At 50.9% G+C, this 12,902-nt stretch overlaps 1 protein-coding gene and 1 long non-coding RNA gene across 3 annotated transcripts in view; one reads left to right on the plus strand and one right to left on the minus strand.

The window, feature by feature from the left end:
- The window catches only part of GREB1 (growth regulating estrogen receptor binding 1), an 82,266-nt gene that overhangs the window by 11,673 nt on the left and 57,691 nt on the right, over positions 1-12,902 (minus strand). For both annotated transcript variants that reach the window (XM_067703682.1, XM_067703680.1), the window contains 5 exons: positions 11,736-11,825; positions 8,308-8,921; positions 5,724-5,826; positions 3,318-3,476; positions 1,889-2,031 (listed from right to left, as the gene is read on the minus strand). In XM_067703682.1, coding sequence (XP_067559783.1) covers positions 1,889-2,031; positions 3,318-3,476; positions 5,724-5,826; positions 8,308-8,921; positions 11,736-11,825 — 1,109 coding nt within the window. The remainder of the gene's footprint in view (positions 1-1,888; positions 2,032-3,317; positions 3,477-5,723; positions 5,827-8,307; positions 8,922-11,735; positions 11,826-12,902) is intronic.
- Positions 5,546-6,325, plus strand: LOC137205458 (uncharacterized). The gene is made up of 2 exons (XR_010934151.1): positions 5,546-5,805; positions 6,073-6,325. It is a non-coding gene; the product is annotated as an uncharacterized lncRNA (long non-coding RNA).

The following is a 12,902-nucleotide window of genomic DNA, read 5'->3' on the forward strand; positions in this document are numbered from 1 at the left end:
ACATTTTTAATTGTAACAAAGGTTATTTTCCCACCGTAGGTAACATGTGTAACAGCATATTAATAAGACAATAACTGCGAACTTGCGCGCTTCTATCTCACGCACCATGTCCAGGCCCCCTCCCGTCCCCTTGGCATTAAAGTTAACCATCTACGAAGCAATTAACAACCCTATGTCCTCACCCCCACTTGGTGGACGTGGAAACTGACACCCACGGGTCTTGGGCTCACTCCGATCCCCAGTTTAGCCTCACCTCTAGTCACTTTGTCCAAGGAGCCCTCCCTCACCCAGTCACCGTGCCCGCACTGCTCTCTGGTACGACCTCCAAGCCCAGCTTTGCCCAGGCCATGCTCATGCCCCCTCCAGTTCTCAGCTCAGGCGTCCACAGAGGGGTCTTCCCTGACCCTCACCCTCCATCTGACAGCCTCTCCTGCAGACGTGCAGCTAGCCTGCACTGTGCCCTCCCGGGAACCACGGGGGCCGGGGGAGGGCCGATGCGGGCCGGGACACACCGGCTGTGAAGTCCTACTGTGGTTCTACTTTGAGAGCAGAGATGAGGCAGAAACAGATTCTGACCTGGGGAGGGAACACAGAGGGCCGTAACTGAGGAGTCTCCTAAGACTTCCTCTCAGGGAGCCTTGAGCGATGAAGGAAGAACAGGACAAGTAGAGGCAGGGAAATGCCAGCAGGGGGCCAGCGTGTGCCCCTCAGTGCTCCTCGCAGGCCTGGTTTCACGTCCCCTGCCAGTGCGGCCCCCCAGACCTGTGCGCCTGCACACAGACCCGGCCCGCCGGCCAGAGCTCAAACCCGCCCTCCTCCTTCCCCCCATGCTTCATTCATTCCTTCACTGCAGACCCTGAAGTGACGAGGGACTGAACCCTCTGAGTCTCTCCAGATCTTTAAATTTCAAAATCAAGACAATGTTTTCACTTATAGGTTTCTCTGCCTTGAAAGAAAAGCTTCATCTCCGAGGGAGAAAATGTTAGGAGAATTATTCTGCAGCAAATAGGATTTCTGATTATTTTAATCCTCCGAAAAACTGCTCATATGTATTTTCTAATTTCGTCTACAGTAAAATTACATCGTTTAAAAAAATCTGTGCTAAAAGAAGACAGGTGCTACTTCAGTGGAAGCTGAGCTCAAGGCCGAGCAGATTCAGGAAAATTAAAGCTACCGTCTGCTGTTTCCCTCTGTAGAGGGGACGGACAGAGCAAGCCAGCGCTCTTGCCACCTCTGGGCCTTTCTGGGGCATCCACTCACGTATATATGAGTATGTAAGTCGTATACAGAAGTATAAATTAACTCACGCTGTCATAGCGATCAGTGTAGGTAAAACAATGTTACTTTTTATTGTTTTTTGGATGATTGTTCATTTGCGTGTAAATCCTGACAGCAGTGGAAGGCCTCCTACTGATAGGATAACAGGGAGAATAAGGGCTGTGATGATGGGTATTTTATTTCATGCGTGTGACAGTGATAATATGGTGGTGGCTGAACTGTGAATAAATCGTTATGATGTGCATGTTGACTGGAATTGATTGGACTTAATGAGCTATTTACAATTAATAAATATATGTACTATGTAATACCAATGATTTAATGTAAATGTGTATAAGCGTGGGGTAAGTAATGCACGATTATACACATTACGTATCGTGTACGATATGATGCGTATGTACTCGTACACGTGAATGTACATACGGTGCACGAAGTACATAATAATTTATGGGGGGAAGAATGTAAAAAAAAAACCTGGCCGCACAGGTGTCTGACTGGCTCCCATCAGCTCCTGCTGCCCCCTCCTCCTCTTTCCCCGTCTGGGTCTGAGATGAAAAGAAATACTAAGTGTAAAACGGGAACTGCCGCTGGAGCGGGGGCTCCGTCCTACCTGGTAGCGGGGGTGGAAGCCCATGTACTGGTGGCACTGCTCGCAATGGTGGTACGTGTTGTAGGCCGCATACTTGGAGAGCCTCATCCGCGCCGTCTGGCGCCGCACGTAGACGTCCTCCGGCTTCCGGCGCGTCCCTCTGTCTGCACGAAATCCCCAGCATTAAAGAGCAGCACGAGGCCCAGCCCACGTTCTCTCCCCTGCCTACCCACGGGGAACCACGGTAACAGGACTCTGTGCGATCACCTCTCACCTGTCTGCCCCAAGGTGACTCAGCTGGTCAGAAAGGACAGAGTCTCAGTGGGATAAACTGAAGGCTACGTTCACATGGCGTCTTACGCACGCACCTATGCATGGTTCCCAAACATATTCAAGGATTCGCTGCGTAATATGCAAGTGCTGTAAGGCACATGAATCACCTCCAGGTTTTCAAATGACGCAGCAAAATTAAGATTTTAACAGTCAACCTCCATTCGAGAAGGTCTACTATGTGAAGGAACCTTCAGTAAAAGCGATCTGCTTGGGCTTCCCTGGTGGCGCAGTGGTTAAGAATCCGCCTGCCAAGGCAGGGGACATGAGTTCGAGCCCTGGTCCGGGAGGATCCCCCATGCCGCGGAGCAACTAAGCCCATGTGTCACAACTACTGAAGCCCGTGTGCCACAACTACTGAAGCCTGCGTGCCTAGAGCCTGTGCTCCACAACAAGAGAAGCCACTGCAATGAAAAGTCCTCACACCACAACGAAGAGTGGCCCCCGCTCGCTGCAACTAGAGAAAGCCCGCGCACAGCAACAGAAGACCCAACGCAGCCAATAAAATAAATAAATTAATTAATTAATTAAATCTTAAAAAAAAGAAAAAAAAGTGATCTGCTCTGAGAGCGACGAAGATAAAATGATTGGTTTGACAAGGAGACCGGTGAGTATTTTCCTCTCATGCAGCATTCACCAAACTTCCCTAGTCAGTGCTTGTAATCACACTGGCCACTCATGTCCGATGTTTGCTGCCAGTGACCCTGAAACCCAGCAGAGTCATAATACTGTGGAAGTTAGCAGTCTCTGAAGAAGGAGCGAGAAAATGAGAGACCAAGGGCAGAAAGGGAAATAGGTGCATTTTGTTACAATCCAAGTTCATAGAGAAACATACATGTCTTTTTCCTCTATTAACCAGAACCTTCAGAATACTCCGATCATGAAAAACCACCAAGAGGGTCCTCACTGTTATTCAGCACCAACCGAGCCTTCCCTTGTGAGGTCTGTGAAGAGCTCTTCCTGTCAGGTGCGGTGGCGACCTCAGTTCTCCACCAGGCACTGTCGGTTCACCCACCACCACCAGATGAGTTCGTCACTAACAAAATTCAGCTCATCCCTTTGAGAGGCTATTCCCATGTACTCTGGAAGAAGGTGGCAGCAAGAGATTTAAAAATCTGACCTTCGCTCTTTATGCTCTGATGGTGTGAACAGATCAGACTGGCATCCTCATACTTCGGGTCGTGAATAATGTAGTCAAAAGGCAACTTCTTGAACAGCTCCAGGTCCGGCCAGGGGTCACTGAGCTGGAGGTCATGCCAATCTGATTCTTCTCTGAGGTCTACAGCATCAGTAGAAACACAGATAGATGACAAAACGGGAAGTGAGAAGGCTTTATGTCAAATGTGCACAAGGATGATGGTAGGAGTGGAACTGATACTGAGTCTACAGGTTACCTGGGGAACTCCACTGGATCTCAAATACTCTGGCACCCGTCCCATTTTCAGGATTGTTCTAATTCAGCAAGAAGGTGCATTCAGATCTCTCTCTAGCCAGACAAACAGCCTTATGCTGTGTTTCCTATGGGATGGAGTTGCTCTTCTAACTTCCACTCCTGGCAGTATACCTACCCCTGGGCTCTGGGCTTCTCCCCAGCACCGTCCCCCAAATATACCACACTGGTCCACACGACCGGCAGAACTTAATGTAGTTCTCTTTCTTGCTCTTACATCTAAATGCTACCCAGCCAGTAAGGCCCAACTCCTATCACTTCACTTCTAGAAGGCGTCTTCTGAATGCTCAGGTACACTGGTTTCTCCTTCTGAATGCCACCACTACTCATGGCCCGACCCACATTTGCACATTTGCAGTGTATCACCCTACATTATAATAGGTGTAGTCTACAGGGCTCACTAAATGCTTGTTGGCTAAAAGGTAAAAAAATCTAGTTGGTCCAACTCAAACTTATGTAACATATTGATTTTACATCAATTGATCAATATCATTTTACATCATATTGATTTTACATATTTGATATGACATATATATAGTATAGACGATACTGATATATATCTATATATCAGTGTATCCTACTATATATATACAGGCAGAGTACATGTCCATAAGAAACAGAAAAAGTAAGGAAAGAAGAGGGAGAGGAACATTTATTCTGTATTTAATAGGTGCTCAGTGCTTCATGTGCGTAACATCCGTTCATCTTCACAACATCCTGTAAAACAGGAATTACACACGTTTTGCCAAAGAGAAACCCAAGGCAATAAGAGAGTATTTAAGAAAGTAAGGCTTTGAAGTTTAACAAACTGGATTCAAACCCCATCTTTATCATTGTTATATCCAACAAAATGAGGAGACAGAAACTCAGCAGACCTGTTGATTTTCATTTGAAAAATGGTTTCCAACTGTGGGGAAACGGTGGGAAGCTCAGAGTTTCGATGAAAAGCCTCTTTCCCTTCTCCTTCAAAGGAAAGACCAAGGACTGGATGGGCTTCCTTGGTCCTAAATTTTCTCCAAGTCAAAACTCAAACACAGCAAGAGCATCTAGTAAAGTTCTGTGTATTCAAATGGCAGGATTTCCTTCCTTGTCAAGGCTGAGCACGTCGCCAGTACACACCCCATCGTTATCCACGCAACTGCTGGTGGACGTCTGTCCATTAATGGACAGCATACGGTTGTTTCTATACCTTGGCTATTGTGAATAATGCTGCTGAACACGGTAACTACGTGAGGTGACGAATATGTTCATTAGCGTGATTGCGGTGATTACTTCACAGTGTATACGTGTATCAAACCAGCCAGCCGTACAGCTTAAACGTACAGAATACAAGCGCTATTACAAGCTTACTGGGGCCCCTTCTCTACAACACACGACTCCTTACACAAATCTTCATTCCCAAAGCAATGGATTCCTTTACCAGACCAAGTTTCTGAGCCACTGGAGGGGCGCTGGAAGAGGAAATGGAGGAGATGTTCTACAATAAGCGTGAACCAGCTGTTCAAAGAATCTTACCTTAATCAGGGTAAATTCTCTTCTGTGAATGAGAAGAAAAGGCTATTCCCTGCATAGCATATGTTTCCATTTTGCCCCAAGATGTTGACCTACGTGCTCAGCAGCCTGAGAGGGAAACCCTCCCCTGATGGACAACCCCGCTTTCTAGAGGCAGCAGCGAAATCTAGTTTGGTTCCAGCTCTGCCACCTCCCAGCTGGACTCCTGAACATGTTATTCTAGAACCGAATAACAGTATACATCTCTTGGTGTGGCATAGGAAACGAAATGTGGTGATTTACGTAAACCATCTAGCACAGTGGTTGACGTTTGGAAGGTGCGCAGTAAACAGCGGGTATTTTTAGTATCGTAATTTTATCTCCCACCAAGGCCTCCCAGGCACTATTCTAGGACTGAGCAAAATGGCTACAAGGGCAAGATAAAAGCAGCCCTACAAGGCCCTTGGGAGGAGTCAGATCATTCATCTGAGAATTCCATCTTCAAAGTAAAAGATACAGCGGAAGTCACTTGAGAAACCGACTAAAGATGATTCCAAGCCCAAGTGTCATCAGCAGATAACTCACTGATATTGATCTCTTCTTCATCGTAAACATCCACTTCCGTCAGCCGGATGAGCATTCTGGACAAAATGCTGAGGAACTGCAGGTAGGCGCCTGTCTTCCCGATCTGTAGAGACAGCAGAACAGGAGGCAGCCTCAGTACGCCCTGCCTACGTGCGGGCGCTGACTGAGCACCTGACATGCCTCCACGCCGCCACCTCTTTTAACCATCTCACCTAATTAAAAGGACGGCTGGGGGGATGCAAAGATATTTGAGGGAAAATGTGGCCTGAAGAAGCATGGCAGGCAGACAGATGAACTCCGGTGGGCGGGAGACCCACCTGCTTATAAATCATTGCAAATGTCTTTCCAGATTCTAACTGGCCACATGGTTTAAGCCGTTAGAAGTAGGACTCCATCAGGAGCTGAACAAAGGTTGCTTCAAAAAAGAATGAACTGACATTTCAATAATGTCTTAAGAGTCTTGCGTAAGTGCAAATTGCTATCTTATATTAACTGATATGGCTGTAGTAAGACAACAAAATTCACTGTGCGGGACATAAAAGGCTGGCATCACATTTCTCTCCTCCTAAAGCCAGGAAAAGAAATAAAATGATTTTTCTCTTCTTCCTTCTCTTTCTTCTTGTTTTAGAAAATCCCCTGCCCCCTCAAGCCCAGCACCAGGCCAGTATACTATTGGTCTTAGTTCACTGAGGTCACAACTGGTTACATGGGTACCTGTGGGCTATCCTCGCCTCCCTCCAACCTGGTGCGCTAAGAATGTGCTCTCCAAGTTCTTAGCTCAACGCCCGGTTCACAGCAAGTATTCGACAAATGCTGATGAATGGAAATAACTAACTTTTTATTTTTATTTTTTTGGCACTGCCGCACGGCATGTGGGATCTTAGCTCCCCGACCAGGGACGGAACCCACACCCCCGGCAGTGGAAGCGCGGAGTCCTAACCACTGGACTGCTAGGGAAGTCCCGGAAATAACTCACCCGTTTAAAAAGAAAATATGAAACACAACTGGGGGGAGCTTTGGAGAAAATATATGCAATACATATAATTGACAAACGATTAAAATTTATAATCTAAAGAACAAAGCAAAAGAATAAAAGTCAAATGGACTAAAGGAAAAATAGAGAAACAAAACCAGAAAGTCACTGTAAAAGAAGTACCAATGACCAATAAATATATTAAAATATATTCACCCTTACTATTATACTAGAAATATACTATTTCTCCCCTATCAAAAAGGCAAAAGCTTTTAAAGATTGATAACATTCAGTAATGTGAGGGGTATGGAGAAACCAGGAATCCTTCTTAAAAAACATTTTATTTTTTCCTATTTTTTTAAATTATGAAAAGTACTATATACTCATTTAAAAGTTCAAGAAATACAGATCAATAATAAAGAAGAATGGTCACAAATTCCAGTCCCCTGCTGCCTCCAAGCTCTCCTGTCAGGGAGTTTTTAGATATTTTCACACATGCAGACACATACACACACTGATTTTTTTCATAATTGATATGACACCACGTATATATTATTCTGCAACTTGATCTTTAAAATGTAAATATCTTAGAGAAATGTCAACGTCAGTATATAAAGAGCTACTGAATAGTTCAAACTTTCTGTGGCTGAATTGCATGATATTGTTGTGCCCAAATGTTTTCAACCGAACTTGACCAATGCAACTTAAGTTGTTTCCAGTCTGTTTTTTAACTACTGTAAACAATACAAAAATGAGCATTCTTATACATATTTTTGCGGGTTTGGGTTTCTTGGGGTAGGTACCTGGCAGGGGAATGAACATTTGGTGTGAAAAGGAAACACGTCTTGAATTGGGACAGTGATGATGATGGTGACAGTAACAGTGTTTTCCAGGGGTCAGGCCATGTTCCAGGCGCCCTACAATTATTCTCTTGTTTAACACTCCTGTTTTTGTGATAGAGTTTATCACAAGGCTATTATCTTCCTCACTCTCAGATGAGAACAGTGAGGCACAGAGAAGGCTGGAACCGGCCCAGGGCTCAGGTGATGTTCTAGTCCGAATCCAACCCCAGGCAGCCCACCCTCCAGCCCTGCCCTGTCTGGCCGAGCCCCCTCCCAAGACCCCAAACCAACCTCGTGCGTCCTCCTCACACGCTCACGACACCTGACATTCATACCGCCCAGGTTCCTGCCACGTTGACAGGTGAAACGGTCTTTTGTTGTCAGAAAAACACAGAGAGCTGGGAGATGGTGACAGGTTTCTCATCTCCCTGTTCGGTTTCACCAAAATCTTGCAGGGCAGAAACAGGGGTTGGCTTCCATGGTCAGAGTGGGAGGGAACCGCAGACTGACCGTGAGGACCGAATGCAATAGTGTGGGAAATGCAGAACCATTGTCTGAAGGAGCAACAAGCACTCGCAGAGAACTCCACCCACACACCACGCAGAGGAGGAAACCGGGGTCAGAGGATGGAGGTCACCCAGCCGTCCACCTGCCCACTTAGGGCCGTCTGAGATTCCACCGCGGGAAGGCAGGTGTGAATAAGCCCCAAACCTGCCTCTGGGCGCGAACACAAGCCCCGCGGAGCCCGGGCGCACGGGGCGGCACCCACCTGGGGGGGCCCGCTGAGCAGCAGCCGGCGTGGGTGGAAGCCGTCCACGCGGCCCTCGGTGCGGCTGCCGTAGTCCATGTGGCTGGGCCGGGGCACCGTCCACTGCCGGTAGTACAGTGACTGCTCTGTGGACGTCATGGTCTTGCTGAGCAGGGGCCGGAACGAGCTGGCCCACATGACCGAGTGCGAGGGCAGGAGCGAGGCGGCCTTGGGCAGGCCGCTGCCGTCGGTGGATGTGACCATGTCGTACACCAGCTTGGGCAGGAAGACCACAGGCGGCCGCCGGCAGGCCTTGGTCATGGAGCACTGCGCGGCCTGCAGGACGAGCGGGCCAGCAGCAGGCATCGCGGACGAGCCCGAGGAGGACGATGAGGGAACTGACACCTGGATGCTCCACTGGCCAGTCTTGAGGCCGGGCTCCGCCTGGGGGGCCAGCCCGGGGCTGCACCTGCTGATGACCGACGGCGGCCCCTGCCCTGCCCGGGGCCACTGTCTCTCTCCCAGGGCCCTGCCCTCCTCCGCGGGGCCGCAGGGCTGAGGCGATCGGGCCCGGTCCCCCCGCGGGGGCCCCGCCGGCTGAGCCTGAGCCGGGGACTCGCCGCACCGCGCTGAGCCTGCGGAGAGAGGGTCCCGTCAGTCAGGGCCCTGCACCTGCCGCTCCTGCTTCTGCAGCACCAACTCCCCTTACCTGCGACGACTGGGAATTTCCGTCAATGCCATCCCATCTCTGGTTAAATACAGACTCCTCTGTCCTTCTGACAAAGCCAAGAGGCACTGCGGGGAGACAGCCAGCCCCGCTCCCTGGCCCCATACACGTCGCAAAGGCCTCTCCTCGGCACCCCCCGCCCGATCTGTTCCAGAACCCTCACCTTCAGGGCCCAGCCTACACTCCTGCTTCCGTGCGGGTGGGTCCTGGAGCTCTGAACTCCCCTCTGCACAGCGTAGCGGTGCTTCTGGTTCAAAGCAGCAAAACTCACAGGACTGAAAAGGCTTGACTCTAATGCTACAACCACTTAGCTTCTAGAAGAACTCAAGACGGAAAATGCAGTATGCACAGCAGCTACCCAAATACGGGGTTTCGTTTGCCCTTTTCCCCACGTGGACCATGGTGAAAGGCAAGAAGAGTGTGGGTCCCTGGACACGGAGGGGCAGCGCTGTCTGTCTTTCATATCAATCCAGCCACATCTGCCCGGGGCAGGCGTGCCAGCTCTGAGCAACCCCGAGGACCTCAGGCTCCACGGGAACCACATCTCCATCTTAGCTCTGCTGTTTTCCTGGAGACGAGGGGAGCTGCTTCCCAGACCACCCTCCCCAGACCCCGCCCCACGACACTTGGCTCAGCCTGCGCTGCTCACCACGCGGCTCAGCTAACCTCCCCACCGGATCCCAGCTCCCCAGCAAGGCTCTGACTCAACCCCGCAGCCTGGCAGGCTGCTTACAGGCTGCTCGTGGACAGAGGAAAGGCAGCACCGGCCTGTCCCCCTGGGCTAAAGGCCTGACTCCTGCTAAAATGCCTCTTCCCCGGGCAAGCCACCCGAGGTGATCAGCTCAGAGGCAGCGGAGGAGCTAAGGACCAGGGTCAGGGAGGCTGTGAGGACCTGGGCATCTGGCCCAGGGGAGGGACAGGTGGACACAAAGCACACGAAAGGGGCAGGAGGTTCCAAAAGTAGACCACGGGGACCCAAATATCTTCACCCATGTCCTAGGTTGTGAAGCCCAGACTGGGAGGACCCGGAGGACGGAGACCCACACTGATGTTTCTCTCCATCCACCCGCCCTGACCTCAGGCATTCTGCCTCGGTTGAATCCAGGGGGACTGTCAGTCTATAAAAGAGGGACCCAGCCCCTCCCAGGCTGACTCATGTGACCCCACCCCTGGCTCTTGACTCCTGTGGCCAAGTCTCCTCTCCCTGGACCTCCTGAAACGTGGGAGTTACACTGAAGGCCACAGGAAGCATCTCATCAGAGACACTAGAAGCACCTCATCAGAGACACAGGAAGCATCTCATCAGAGACCCCTAAGATCCCAGGACCCTCTGTGGAATTTTCAAAAGCCACCTCACCGGAAGAGGAGGCTGGCCGGCAGCCTGGGCATCCTACTCCACCTGAAGACACTGCACAGACCTGCGTGTCCCAGAACCTTCTAGAAAGCTCCCAGCCCAGGATCAGGGAAGAACAAAGCACCACACCTCTCCATTCTAACGGCACAGATGCCCCCCTGGTGCCCTGGGCTCCCTCTATTGCTTGGGGCAGAAGGACAACAAGCTGCAGCTTTTGGCTTTTCTGACTCCAGCCTCTAAATCAGACCTTTCTTCTATCACAGAGACCAGGCTCATGTTAAGGAGGCCTCGTCTGACTCCCTCTGTGCACACCAGTGAGGGAGAGCCCCACCACTGGCCCACTATTATCTGTGGGCAGGTGGGGAGGGGGAAGGAGAAAGGAAACCAAAGAAGGCCCCAAGTCAACCCCCCTGATGTGCTCTGAGCTTTGCAGCCACGCCCTGACCCTGAGCTGTAACCCTGGGACCACTCACTGCACCCAAGCACCACACACACCTTCAGGCCCCAAGCCTCCTCTACCTGTGAAGTCTCCTCCACCTGGAATACCTTCTCCTGCACTGGAAAGCCTTCTCCTGCAAGGCCCAAAGGCCAGCTGCTCTCTGAAACCTGCAGGGATCACACCCTACTGCTAAATCTGCCTCACCTGAGACAAAATGAATTCCTTCCTCATATGCATAACCGTAACACCTCACAGGTGTGAATATGTGTGCAGAAAAAATACATCAGCCCCTACTGCAACATAACCTGGTCCAAAGGAACAATGGTTTCCTTGAGAGCAGGTCCGTATCTAATTGGTCTCTCAATGCCCTGAGCCAGGTAGAGAGTAGGTTCTCCGTAAATGCTTGTGGTGGGAAGACGTGCCATACTGTCTCACGTATGCCCGTCCTGACTGCTCCTGAGGCCGAGGCATCCCTCAGAGCAGAGACCTGGAGCACTTCATCCACATTCCCCGCCCCCTCCACCAAAGTGTGGTCCAGGTCCAGGGGTCAGTGACACTTGCTAAATTTTGTTATTTCTCCCCCAGTGAAGTCTTCTGTGTCTACTTCTCTCTGCCCTCAGACTCGACAAGAACACTCACCCAGCTCCTCCCCCCTGATTCCAACAGCTGCCTGTAGAGCACAGAGGGAGGGCCCTCTGACACCACCCGGCACAGGCCCTGCAGGGGCAGAGGCCACGACCTCGTCCCGGGAAGGACCCCCCACTCCCCGCCCAAGTCCAGAAAGACGCGTACTCTCTAGAAAGGCCAGTTCTTCGTAGATCCCTTCTCCTTCCAGTTCTAGTTGAAAATAAAGGATCTCTTTTCATTCTTTGAAATCTCAAAAAACAGAAACGGTCCAATTGTGGGATCTTTACCCCTTGGAGACTTACTGGATGCCTTAGAGGAGAGGGATGAAGACGCAGAGTCATGGGAGCAGGACCGTTCTCTCTTCACGGGGCTCCTCTTCTCTGATGTGGAGCCTGTTTCAAAACACACACACTGAAGAGGCCTCGTAATCATGGTCCTGTATGTTCCCCCAGCACTTCACAGTTTACAAAGTGCGTTCACACATATCATCTCTCATCTGTCCACCCACCCACCCACCCACCCATCCATGCCTCCATCCATCCATCCCTCCCTCTATCCATCCCTCCCTCCCATCCATCCATCCATCCCTCCCTCCATCCATCCATCCCTCCATCCATCTCTACTTCCATCCATCCATCCCTCCTTCCATCCCTCCTTCTATCCATCTATCCATCCATCCATCCCCTACTTCCATCCATCCCTACTTCCATCCATCCATCCCTCCTTCCATCCCTCCATCCATCCCTCCTGCTATCCATCTATCCATCCCTCCCTCCTTCCATCCATCCATCCCTCCATCCCTCCTTCCATCCCTCCTTCTATCCATCTATCCATCCCTCCCTCCATCCATCCATCCATCCCTCCCTCCATCCATCCCTCCATCCCTCCATCCATCCCTACTTCCATCCCTCCCTCCCTCCATCCATCCCTACTTCCATCCATCCCTCCCTCCTTCCATCCATCCCTACTTCCATCCATCCCTCCCTCCTTCCATCCCTCCATCCCTCCCTCCTTCCATCCCTCCCTCCTTCCATCCCTCCCTCCTTCCATCCCTCCATCCATCCCTCCTTCCATCCATCCCTCCATCCATCCATCCCTCCATCCATCCCTCCTTCTATCCATCCATCCATCCATCCATCCCTCCTTCCATCCCTCCTTCCATCCCTCCATCCATCCCTCCTTCTATCCCTCCATCCATCCATCCATCCCTCTATCCATCCCTCTATCCATCCATCCATCCTTCCATCCCTCCATCCATCCATCCCTCCATCCATCCACGTTCCCAGGCCTCCTCTGAGGGAGTGCTGAGGAGACAGAGCAGGCCAGTGAGGCACTGGGGGGTCAGTGAGGCTCCTGCCCAGGGGTCACAGCTACAGGACAGAGTAAGGAGAGCAAAGAAGGAGGAGCCCAGGGGCCAGGTGCCCACCCAGCAGGGAGAAGTAGGAGCAGGGAAATATCCTGGGAAAGGT

Source organism: Pseudorca crassidens, chromosome 14, assembly GCF_039906515.1.
Source record: "Pseudorca crassidens isolate mPseCra1 chromosome 14, mPseCra1.hap1, whole genome shotgun sequence".
Lineage (NCBI taxonomy): Eukaryota > Metazoa > Chordata > Mammalia > Artiodactyla > Delphinidae > Pseudorca > Pseudorca crassidens.